Source organism: Lottia gigantea, assembly GCF_000327385.1.
Source record: "Lottia gigantea unplaced genomic scaffold LOTGIsca_21, whole genome shotgun sequence".
Taxonomy (NCBI): domain Eukaryota; kingdom Metazoa; phylum Mollusca; class Gastropoda; family Lottiidae; genus Lottia; species Lottia gigantea.
In genome coordinates, this window is record NW_008708458.1 from 3286490 (window position 1) to 3299678 (window position 13189).

General features: G+C 34.9%; 1 protein-coding gene across 1 annotated transcript; it reads right to left on the reverse strand.

Moving 5' to 3' along the window:
* Positions 1-3562: 3562 nt before the first annotated feature.
* LOTGIDRAFT_203788 (hypothetical protein) lies at positions 3563-4627 on the reverse strand. Its single transcript, XM_009054261.1, is given in 2 exon segments — positions 3563-3723; positions 3743-4627. 2 exon segments carry the CDS (start codon positions 4484-4486, stop codon positions 3700-3702), a joined length of 768 nt encoding a protein of 255 aa, XP_009052509.1. The 5' UTR covers positions 4487-4627; the 3' UTR covers positions 3563-3699.
* Between the last annotated feature and the right edge of the window lie 8562 nt (positions 4628-13189).

Sequence of the window (13189 nt, forward strand, 5' to 3'; positions counted from 1 at the left end):
TCAGAAAAATTGCCCCCCCCCCCCCCCCCCCCCCCCCCCCCCAAAAAAAAAAAGATAAATGGTGTATCTGTCCCTTTCAAGTATTGGTTGGAAAAGCAACTATTTAGACGATTATATAACTTTAGGGAATTGTGCTCTGATTACCCTTTCATATATATATATGCAGAAACAAGCCGTCCGTATATATCTTTCCATGTAATGGCGCCGATGGCTGGCAGTGTAAATTTCCCAAGAGGATTAAACATACTTCTGAGCTGAGACTGTATCAAATCAATCAAAGTTAGAGATAAGAAGCTAACGACATAAATAAGAATTTCGCTCTGAAGCTATACGGTTGAGGCAGTGCCCTATCGAAATTTTCATGGTACGAACATTAGAAATGATTACTTAGCAGAAAGTCATCCAGTTTGTTTATTTTCGTTTGCCAAGAAGCATAGCGGGCTATCGGGTACATAAATAATGTATACAATCTTCACATTCACTTACATGCTTACTGGATGTTCTCGTCGATCACTTAATAACGAATAACGCCCCTTTGTACTACATTTTTCCCCCACAATATGTATCATTTAGGTTCATCTCATTGGTCGCAGACTATATCCTCGACCAATCAAATCTAAAGACGAGAATGTCGACTTGATGATCTAATCAGTAATATTGTTCACAGTTCATCGCCGAAATTTGAGCCTTCGAATCCATGTGTGTACAGTCTTATCCATTTTTGAAAGTTTAAAAAGACGACTCGTATTTTCGTGAGACTATATATCTAAGGAATTATGCGATTTTCGTATATTTTCTAGTATTTCTTTTTAGGACTCTTTACATATTTAAGAGGCCCAAAATCAACCCCCGAAAATGGCAAATCTGTCCCTTAATGTATATTTATAAAAGGAAAAGAAAGCCTGTAAATAATTGTATTGGTATTTTATACTTGTAAGATGTAGAAGATATATTGTGAGTATATAATATGTCTATGATGAGATAAATTGAACAGGAAAGCGTGAAACTCTCAATTACAGTGGTTCTATGATTCATTTAACACCCTACAAAAAAGATCCAATCACAGATTATAAAAAATGTTTTAGCACATTTAGACCAAGAGTAAAATGATTCAAAGGTTAAACAATTATCGTGGGCGAAGACTGTTCTGGTATGGGAAGGATCTCAAATTCTAACCCTTATATTACGATAGGTTGGTTTCCCAAAGGTTTTATAAATTCAGCCCCCTCCATGTTTCATGCCCCCATATTATATCATTTTTGTTGAAATAGTGCATATTACTTAGACATCTTAAAGATGGGTTTCCTTATTTTTTAGTATCAAATTAAGCAAACTTTTTTCATTAATTGATATAGTCTGGATAAAAAAAAGACTTTTTGACCTCTTTTGATAGGTCACTCATTGGAATTCTGGTATTTCTCTTCTAATTCAGCTAATTATGAATTAATTATGGACATGTAAGACAAAGTGGTATTTTTCCAAGTCATTAGAATACCCCTACTTTCTATTCATATTAGTATTAGAATTTTCATAAATGAAAATAAGGGAACCCATCTTTAATGATTTTGTTCAACAAAATGTTTAAATGATAGTATTCTCCAGCTTATAGAAGTCTTTAGCTATCCTAAGCTCTACAGCGTGGAATTTCATCCAGTTCTCAGCGAACTCTCTGAAAAAGGGTGGTCCTTCTCTGCCATTCGTCTCATGTCCCTAGAGTCACGACTGGAATCATACACGTATTTGATCGTGTGGATATAAAACACCAAACCAAATTTAAAAAATAACTTCTAACAAGGCGTTTACAAGTCGATTGACGACGTACAAATAAAGGCGACGTCAATATACGATATTATTTACAATGTTTGCGAATACATGTAAATTTTGAGGGCTGTATTTCACACGTCGGTAGGCCAGATTGGAACAGAGTGTTATTTGGTTACTAAGAAATGACTCTAGATTGTTAATTTCCCAATTTGTATAATATTGTATATTCCCTGTGGTGTATTCAGCATTACTTCCACTACATTGGAATGGTTATTGACATCAGTTGATAATTTCACCATGTCTGTTATTATTGTTTGTCTCTAGGGGCTGGTTAGCTTGACGTTTTCACACTTGTTATTGATGTTACCCTTTTCGTCCTGGTAATTGTTTTATACCTTTGATAACATATTTTAGGGCAAAAATTCATGATATTCATATCAGTCTCCTATGCCTAAGAAGTCTTTCAGAAATTCTAGTCTAATATCCTTATTGTTACTGTTCAAATGCTTTGCATACGAATACACCGATTGGTTCTTGCATAGAAATAACACACACAAGCGTAGTTCACAATCATTTTGAATTTTCTACCATTTTTAAAAAGGCTACAACAAACCAATTAATTCTACCTCACCTGTCACTCCGTCAGTGAGGTATCCCTGACTGCAACAAAATGTAATATGAAGGATTTGTTGAAATATTAAAACTTAAAAAAAAGTCGTGGTAGAGATTCTATTTGTTTGTGTGTGTAATTTCTATGTAAGAATCATACATAGTTTCCTAAGTACCGATTACTTTTCAGAATTGGAATTCAAGAATATATCAAACGAATTTCCAAGTACATGTCAGTCACAATAGAATGTTTTCACGTCCATAGAAATGTAAGTTTTTTCATATTAAAGGGACAGATGCGTCATTTTAGGAGTGAATTCGAGCCTTGAATATATTTAGTCTTCAGAAGTACTAGAAATGTGCGGAAATGAAATAAAACAAGGAATTTATTTGTGGCAGTGTATCAAGAAAAAACGGATCGTCTTGTTAACTTTCAAATGCGGACAATTCTTGAAACACATGGATTTGAAGACTCAAATTTGGACGGTGAACTGTGATAACTATTACTGCTTGGTTTAGCTAAAAAATTCCAGTTTCTGAGATTAGGGAGAATGGCGCATTGTCCTTTAAACAAAAAATAGGGGAAAATGATCCATATTTTCACTTGAAAATTACAAAATTGAGCTGTGTCATTGGTTCAAACTTTCTTTAACAGCAGGAGAAACTTAGACTTCTAGTCTATTATATTAGTGCGAGACAAGTTTTGGAGAATTCATTTCAAATTGATCTACAAATGAAAGACTGGGCAGAAAGAGGCAAATGTTTTATGCCCTATTTTTCTCTACTTGTTTTGGGCTAATGATGATACTGCTTGTAATGAGTAAAATTTCCCAAGACAGCGGCATTGATCTCCAACTGTCCATGCATAGAATGGAGCACACTGAACAAATCGCAAGTCCCTCTGACCTGATTCAAAGAGAGGGGAAAACCAGTTCAATAATAAACTATTTTTGACTTTGCCCTATGATAATCATGTTCCTTTAGCAACGGTAGTATACTATGTCTTGTTCCTTTAGCAACGGTAGTATTCTATGTCTTATTCCTTTGGCAACTGTACAATAATATCCACATCTTGATTAGATACTACTGGTGCTAAAGGAACAACATGGATAATATGCTGTAGACATGTTTTGGACTAAAGGATAACTTCAAAATAGACATACAAAGATAAAGGACATTTCACCTTGATAAGAAAAATACTGATAATTTTCAATCTATTTTAACAAGTTGAAATATAATACAATTAACCTTGAAACATTAGATAGTATGAATGTCCTTCACAAGATAACAAAACAATTTATTAAACTTCCTAAATTATCTTTAAAATTAAATGAATCCACCATCTTTTAATTTGGAAAATTAAATTTAATTTGGTTACTAACTCTTCCACTGTTTCTAGTTTCTGTCCAGCTTCTCTGGTTGGTGGATCTTCCACTTTTTTAATTTCTTGATGGGCCTTAATTTCTACACCATAATCTTCTGGTTTCTTTTTAGCCAAGGGTTTTTTCTTTGCTTTCATGATATTTGGTAGAGTAGCATACCTTGGCTCGTTGAGACGTAAATCTGATGAAATGACTGTTGGTGTTTTCACTTGGATTGTTTCCAAACCGCCATCGATCTCTCTTGTGACTTTCAAACCCCCCTCTGCTGGTTCAAGTTTGGAAGCGAAGGTAGCTTGTGGCCAATCCAGTAATGCTGCGGTCATTTGTGCAGTTTGATTACAATCATCATCGATCGCTTGCTTTCCAACCATCACAATGTCAGCCTTTTCTTCCTGAGCTATTTTAGACAATAATTTAGCAATATGAATTGGTTGAATGATTTCTGCTTGGTTTGCATCCACTTCAACATGGATAGATCTATCAGCACCCATTGCCATGGCAGTACGTAGAGTTTCCTGAGAAGCGGTAGGTCCACAGGAGAAAGCTATCACTTCACTGGCTAATTTCTTTTCTTTCATTCTAATGGCTTCTTCGACAGCGATTTCATCAAAAGGGTTCATGCTATGTTTCACTCCTTCAGTCACAACCCCTGATTTGTCCGGCTTCACTCGAATTTTCACAGCATAATCAATCACTCTTTTGCATCCGACAAGCACCCGTAAACTCGCCATATTTATTGTTACCAGACGAACAACTAAAGCCTTGATTTATTTCTGCTACCAATAAGGTAATTTAGAGTCTAAAGTCCACAGAAACACAGAAATATCGAGAGTGAAGTGTAAAATCTAGTTTTAAGCTGTTTACTTGTGAAGGTCAAGGTTACTAATGTAGTCTCGAATTTATTAGACAGAATAGCACGATCAGTAATACTTCATCTGCTAATATGCTAATATTACTAGCGAATGGTTTAATGTAAATATTGACTGTCTCTTATTCGTTCACTTATTTTATTTGTATTAAACATTCACTGTTTAGGGTTTATTTGGTGAGATAAAATTTCTTTACTATTTTATATGTGTCTGGACAATAAAAAAAAAAAAGCAGAAGTGGAGGAGTTACCCCCTCTTGTTTCTAACGATTATCCAGACTGAATTTATATAATACATTTATTATGCAAGGCTTTAAACTTAAAGGGATGCTTAGTTGTTTACCAACCAATTCGTATTTTGAAGAAAAATGACTCTCATCCGCGTATACGATGGTCCAGGGTTCGATCGCTGCATATACCGAGATAGAAATACATGCCCCTAGCTGTGCAAGCATGCCCCCTCCAGCGCCCGGAAAGAAATCTATAGGCCTATTACCGAATGATAAATTGCCCCTCAAGATAAATAACTTGACCACACTCCCTCCCCCTATCGGTTGTCGATGGTTTTGAAATTCCACTACAATTAAGAGTTTGATGACGTCACTAATCGCGAAGGGTTTTAGGGGATAAAGCATAATAATAATAATAAGCATAATAAGAAAATATTATTTTGCGAATAGTGACGTCATCAAACACCTTGTTTTAGTGGAAATGGAATTGAAGATTTTTTGAAAATTAAATGGTGCAAATTGATGCTGTCAGGGTCCCCGATACACATTAAAAATTTGAGAAAACCTTTTTACAACCCCTTTAAGGTTTTCAAAGTAATCATAGATTCTATGAAACCCTTCAGAGTTATCAATTCTTAGCCTATTATAAACCTGGAGGTGTGATATGAAATAAATGTCAAGTCTCCAATGAATCAAGTTTGCTTTTTAACATGGAATATTATTCGGCCTTAAATGATGGAAACTTTTCATTAACGAAAATATTTCAGACATTTTTTAATGATCATGAATTATAAATTTACCCAAGTGATTGCTAAAATTAAATCGAGCAACTCCATAATAATTAGAAATTGACTCAATAGTAATTGATTTCTGAAAGGTTTATCAAAAAAAAAAAAAAAAAAAAAAAAGGAAATAAGTGGACTAAAGGGTTGAAAATTGAAGCGATACATATATCCCATACCTACTGACAGACTCAATCGGAAGATTGACTGTTCGAAATGAAAGGAAATGGAGTCTGTACCTGATTCGGCAAATGAAGAAAGGTTCGGTTGTCCAAGATAAAAGTTTCACGATGTATGATTGCTGTAGTACAACACAAATCCACAAGGAGAAAATAGTGCCACTGGACTAACTACCATAGTGAGTAGTTAAACCAAGACCACGGGCCCCGACCCCCGACCCCCGACCCCAAAGAATACTTCAGGAGAGCATATGTTTAAAAAAAATTGAACAGTGCTATAATGGTATATTACTCGACAAATTTGGCTCTGGAGGCTAGTAGCCTACTTTGTAGGAACACACAATTCTTATACCACGGTGAATCCTCTCGAAAGTCGTCGTCGTTTCCTACGGTGGCTCACATACGACTTATTTCACTTTTAATTTTGAATTAAAAACTTTAATTTTCACCTAGGTGAAAATAATTTCCACCAAGGTGATTATTCAACGAATCTTGTAAAGAACGGCGAAAAAAAGTTTTTAATTCAAAATTCTTGAATTATTACCTAGGTGAAAATAATTATCACCTAGGTAGAAATTAAAGTTTTAAATTCAAAATAAAAAGTGAAAAATGTCGTTTGTGAGCCACCGTAGATTCCACCTCCAACTCTTTAGTCTACACAAAACAATGAAAGATTGTCCATCGTGGCTGAAAAATGTTTGACAATTTTTATTGATGACAGTGGAACCCTTCCAAACCGCATCCTCTGTAAACCGGCATCTGAAAAGTTTCGGACGAATCCTTTATATAACCTACAAAAGGAACCCTCAATAAACCGCCACAGTACCACAGTTCTATATAAATCCAGAATTTCTAAACTTGGTAATAAAAAATATTCATGAGGTGACGGATGGTGACGGATGGTCATGATGGTGGACGGGTGAAACATTATTATAATGATAGTCAATCAATAATACTATTATATTTTTCTCGTTCCACTCGGCAATTAATTCATTATCTTTATTATTATTAATTATAGTGACATTAATTACATTAATTTTAAAAATTAGTACTGTAGAAATATGCATCAATTTACACTATTCCTATTTTCAGTCAGACGTCTGTGGTTCCTGCAATCCCACTAAAACTAAATGTTTGAGGACTTGTATTAGAACAAAATTTATTTCCGTTCATTTTAGTAGCGCATTTTGGGGAGGGTCTTTTATGAAGTGAAAATTAAGCCCTCTAATTGCTCAAAATTCATCTCTGGTTATGTGAAATCCGTTAGGTTCAGGGGTCCCCTGGTAATCCCCAGTCCCTCTGTCTGACTCGGAGGGATACCTCTCATGTTTGTCTCCCCCCCCCCCCCCCCTCCCTTTCAAGCATTTTCTGAATACGCCCCTGATCAATTTATATAGCAAATTGCGAAATGCTAACCTAGATGCACTCAGTGAATTTGTAAATTGTGTGATTCAGAATGATTACTCGATTCCATATACATGTATATGTTTTTGCTGGATTGTGGACTGATGGCTCAAGAAAATAATTATATACATGTATCCAAAATTTATCAGCAGAAGCTTATAGGATATAGCCACCTGATTAACTGAGTAGTTGCTTCAAAAACTGGTAGAGCTCAATTTGAGAAAACTTCTTGCATCAAAATCCATCGAGTAATTCTCAACAAAAGCATTTTATTGAAATTTGTTGACCAATCATAACTTAATCTCCGAAACGGGAATTTTTTCTTGCTTGGCCAATCTGTAAGTCCATGTGTGTTTAGAATTATCCGCGTTTGAATAATGAAAAGATCAGTCGTCTTTTCTTGAGAAACTGTCATAAATAGAAAAGACATCTGTAGAAATAGAAAAAGAAATTCCTAGTTTGAGATATCTTTGGAGGAATTATGCGATTTTCGTACATTTCTAGTACTTCTGAAAACTATATATATATTTGAGACTCAAATCAACCCCCATAAGATTAGATAGACAATTTTGGTATTCTGTCATATAACCACTGATATCATATTATAGGCAATAACACCTTATGATGATTCTACATGTTTAAACTTTTTCAACAGAGATCTTGAGAGTAGAGCACCAACGTGATTGTGGCATTTATTTTTATCTCATAACATTTTTGAAGATGTTAAAAGAGGAACAAAAACTTATTAAGCCACCAGAATCTTCAGTTGACATATTTAAGATTTGATAAAATCACGAATATCTTGCCATATAATATCGAAATGATCTTAAAGGAACAGATTCGCCACCCGATTCACCAATCGTACCTTAGTCTCAGAAACGGGAATGTTCACAGTTCACCGCCGAAGTTGAGGCTATAGAAATAGAAAGTGAAATTCCTAGTTTGGGGTATTTTTGAAGGAATTGTGCTATGTTCGTACATTTCAAATGTTTCTGAAGACTTTACGTATATTCAAGATCCAAATAATCCCTCGAAAATGGCGAATGTGTCCCTTTAAACCGGATAAAGATTCTGTATAGATTTTGATTGCAAAAAAACAAACCTGTCATTGCAGTGAGGAATTGACCGTTAAAAATCCAATTTAATTGAATTCTTTTCTTCTGTTGAAAGAGAATCTGTTGAAATGAATGAAGAACATTAGCTAAATTGATACACACGTGTTCAGAATTTTAATGTTCTCAATTCTGGGTGAAATTACACCAATTTAAAGGGATAGGTTCGCCATATTTTTACCTATCGAACCAATCGAAGCTAAGTTTATTGGTAATAGCCTTTACAGCTCACCGTTGAAATTAGGGCCAGAATTATCCGCGTTTGAAAGTAAAAATGACGACTTGTCTTGTCTTGCAACTGAGGAATTATGCTATTTTCATAAACTTCTTGTATTTCTGAAGACTATTTACATTATATTCAAGACCCATATCAACCCCCTTTACGATTAAGGCATTTATCTATATCACAGATAGCGTGTCAGTCAAGGCATTATACAATACATCTTCAGGACCAGGTTAACATCTACAGTTCAGCTTTAAGAGGACGATTTCCCAAATCAAATCAACTGAAGTCTTCATGACAATCCTTTTTTATTTGTTCAGAAAGCCGGATTGTGACGCGAATAGTAGCTTTTTAAGGTAGTGTTTTTTTTTTGGACCCCCCCCCCCCCTCCCCCTCACTCGGACTATAAAAAATACATAAATCATTCTTCCAAAAACGCGCTTTATGTATTCTCCGGCTTCCCAATTTTCCAGGGAGAGGCAAGCCTGACACTAATGCCCTTTTAAATCAACATAGGGTTGCAGGGACTCTGAGATGCCACCTTCTCCAAATCGTGTCAATGAAACTCTCGCTACGACACTGGACACGAACTGTTCTATTTTGAAAGTTATTGTAGTTTTGTATGTATGGGTTGAAGATTAGACTTACAGCAATTCTCAATTCTCAATTCTCACTAAACGCCCTCCACAATTCAAGTGGGCGTATAAATTGAGAAAATGATGAGGCCCCAATTAAAGATGGTGCCCGAAGCAGGCGATAACGAAAAGGTCACGTTATAATGATGAGATCATATACCTCAGGGTTGTATTGGTATACTAGTAGGATGGAACATGACTGAAACTGGAACTCGACCAAATTAACTTTTAATTATACATCCTGGTTCTTCCATTTTATATAAGTCAAGGTGAATCGTTGCCTGAAAGCACGACAATTAGCTTTAATGAATATTTCCTCTTCTGTAGGCAAAATAAAAAGAGCGAAAGGTGCACTACCTTGCAGCCAAGTGTTATAAAAAGTATTCCCAGAAAACGACGTGAACTATCATTACAGAAACTAATTAAACTTAATTACAAGATATTTCAGATATTTTTTCGTATCGAATGACTTTTTTTTTACCACAGTTCCGACAATTCGTCATGTTATTAAGAAACGGACACTATACAGGACACGCTTTGATTAGTTAAATATAGGCCTATAAATGTAATTAATGCGGAATCATGGTAGAAAACATGTTATATTACAACGGATACGTAGATAATATCAAACAAAAAAAAAAGAAGACAAAAAAAGATAAAAGATATTGTATTTAATAAAAAATTAAGGCGAAAGAAACGGAACCAAAGTTTGTCTAATTTTAATTACATTGATTTTTATCATTCCTTAACTGTTTTTTCTCAGAAATCAAGACCACATTTATTTTCGACTATGATAACAGTAAGCAGCTTACGAAATACGGTGTCAAACCAGACAAAAGATTATTATTACCGCATTATCAGTTTTCCGAAGTGAGAAAGATCAATAAGTTATCCTTAATGACAGTTGATCGTTTGAATACAAATGAAATGGAGTTTTCCGTCGTATTTAGGCTAATGAAGACGGACAATGCCATTTAGGTGGCAACGGGGATCTTGTTGCCGCCCCGAAGATATGTTTTTCAAGCAAAAATCTCATAACTAGGTTAGAGGTTCGGTTAGAATTTCGGGCAATCTCAGATATTTCGACCCCCCCCCCCCCCCCCTCCCACCCCATCAGTATGTGATATACTGGGCCTTCTGTAGCCCCTCACACCTGCATCACTGACCTGGACTAAAACATCCGATAATAGCAGAACTCAACTGAACGGCGTTCAACCTTAAAATCTATATTACATAACATTATAGATTTATAGTTGTTTTAAATTGATATCATTCAAGCGATGTTACTTAGATACTTCTCAGTGAAAACGTGTTAAAACTAATTAAAAAAACAATTCCTTTCCATTATTCAAATAAGTTCAAATAACCATTTTACACTTCAGTTCGTTTTCAATTTTCTGTATATAGTGGGAATTTTTCTAATTTGATGGCGAAAACTTTTAGATTGGAACAATAACAATCACAGTAACACTAAACATGTTTTACTTTTCTCCATCTATTTTCTTTTGTACACATAAAATTTCTAATTTGATTTTGAAAAATTCCCAAGGAAATATAGATAACATGTTTTGTATAGTATAAAATAGCGGAAACAAAATGAATGCTAATATACAATACAGGAATCTGCACAGCGAGATCATGAAAAAAAAGGGAGGGGGGATTATGGGATATTATTTTGCATAAAAATTGTGTCAGATCATGGATGGCTAGAAAATAAACAACACCAATTTAGAAAAACGAGTGTTTGAGTCAAGTTGACCAACCTTGGAATATTGTTTTCACCAGAACAATCTCTCCCGGTCTTTCCTGATTGTCCAATGTCCATCTCCGTGATTGACCATCCCTTGAGCCAAGGAAACGATTGAGACACTAATCACACAGGATGGACATTAGATAGATGTAATGGATTAAGATTACTGTTATTCTTACTTTCATTTTAGTACAGTCAATTTATGATTTTTTCGAAAGTCGACAGTGGCATCTAACGAGCTCGCCTTCGCAATGTTCACTCGGTCCAGTAATCATTGCAGAATCGCTGTAATATAAAAATGTATCAAGAAGTCCAGGAGATATTATTATGTGGAAGAGTTTAAATATGCAGACAATGAAGCTTGATACAGTTTGTTCAGTACAAACTAGTTAAACCACAAGTTTACACAATAAAACAGAACAGCGATGCTAAGCAACTTTGCTTTCTATTCAGTCTGCAGTCAGTGGTCGTCTGACTTTGTCAAGCATGTGACTTCCAGTCAGAACCAGTTTGGACCAAGTGTGCAACATGAGTTACCGTATATCAAACAGTAAAGGTATAAAAAATGCGAAGAGGCCTTCTCTATCACATATATTTGATATACGTGTCAGAATACTAATCTCTCACGATCGTTGAATTACGAAAGAATGTATTTCATGATAGTTTATCATGTATCAGTAATATCCGAAATGTGACATCATTAAAACGTATTCAGAGAAAGACTGGTAGATCTATAAGTGAAAGGGCGTTGTATTTACACTAGGAACTGTCGCTTATACGGGAGCACAAACTTTAAAAGTCATGGTTAACCATTTGCGAAGGTTGACTTTTGTCTGGAATATATTTATAGTCTTAAAAGTACTAGAAACTATGAATTTCTATTTTTTTCAATAGTTTATTCTGTACCTTTGGGAATGCAAAAATTCGTTCCCAATCCTTTTTGATATCCTTTTTATTGCATTTTCAATTAACAACAATGATCATAGAAAATCAAATTACATTCTTCAAAGATTCAGTTGTATTACACATTGGTCGACCCCGAATATAATCCGCAGACAAATTTTCGTTAAAATAAAAATTGTGTAGTTTACTATGCCAATTTTAGAATTACATGAAATAGCCTAAAAGTAAAATAAATTAGGTTGAGAAAATTGCCTTAAAATAGAGCTACTATATTTTCTAACTTTAGCAAGAACCTGACTGAAGTAAAATGTCACGTCATCATATTTTCCTTTTATAAAAAATCCGTGAAGTATCTTGTTAATCTATTTAGTAGGGTTCTTGTTAAGAACTGATATTGTGAAATATCGTTTTAAATATTCAAGCGAGATTTTTTAAATGAATGTGATTTCCCATTCTAAATCCCAGACTGAATCGTGCTTTTAGTGACAGACTTTTTAGAAGTTTTTCTATGTGGCATCATTAGGTAAAAGATTTTAACGGGAGTCAAAAATGATCTTGTGCAAAACTAGTCCGAAACATCTGTATCTAATCCAGCCTCTGTGGATATTTTGACAGTTGTCAGCCAGAGACATGATATAAATGGTGTATAGGGAGAAAATGATGGTCTGACTGAACTACAAAAATATTCATCTATCCAAATGTACCTGGGTTTTGCAGATCCGAGGTATCTAAATAGGTTTAAAACCCCCGCACCTGCGGGCAGGGCCTATTTTTTTCTGCTCTACACCAGCTGACATCTGTCCAAATAGCTATGAGGGGCTGGAATAGAGACAGATGTTTCGGTCTAGTGTAAAGCCTGAAGCATAGCATATTTGAAAAATAGAAGCACTGGCCTAGGTCACTAGTAGAGACTCTGGTTTTTTCAACATTTTTTTTGAAACAAAATTTAGTCACATGTAGATTTGGGAATAAGCCATCAGACATTAGAAAACATCAATTTGATAATACAATTACTTACTTCTGGAGAGATTAACACGATAAACAAATGCTTAAAAATGCAAAGCGATTACTTCAGAGAGTTAATGAAAAAGGATCTACTCTGCATTGGACAAGAACATTACTAAAAAAAATTTATTCCTTTTGTTAGCAGTGTTACATAATACAGGTAAGTATTGAAGGGCAACACTCGGCATTTTCGGGAGGTAAATTGGGCCTTGAATATATGTAAATAGTCCTCAGGTGTACGTACGGAAATCGTATACTCGTTTCCGGTATACCTGTCCAATTAAATATTTGGCCTAGATTCAATAGATTCAAAAATATCGGATTATAAAAGCTATGGGAGGTT

What these genes read in the sequence shown, in the direction of transcription:
- LOTGIDRAFT_203788 (XM_009054261.1), bottom strand. Translation starts at nt 4,486, where the DNA reads ATGGCGAGTTTACGGGTGCTTGTCGGATGCAAAAGAGTGATTGATTAT.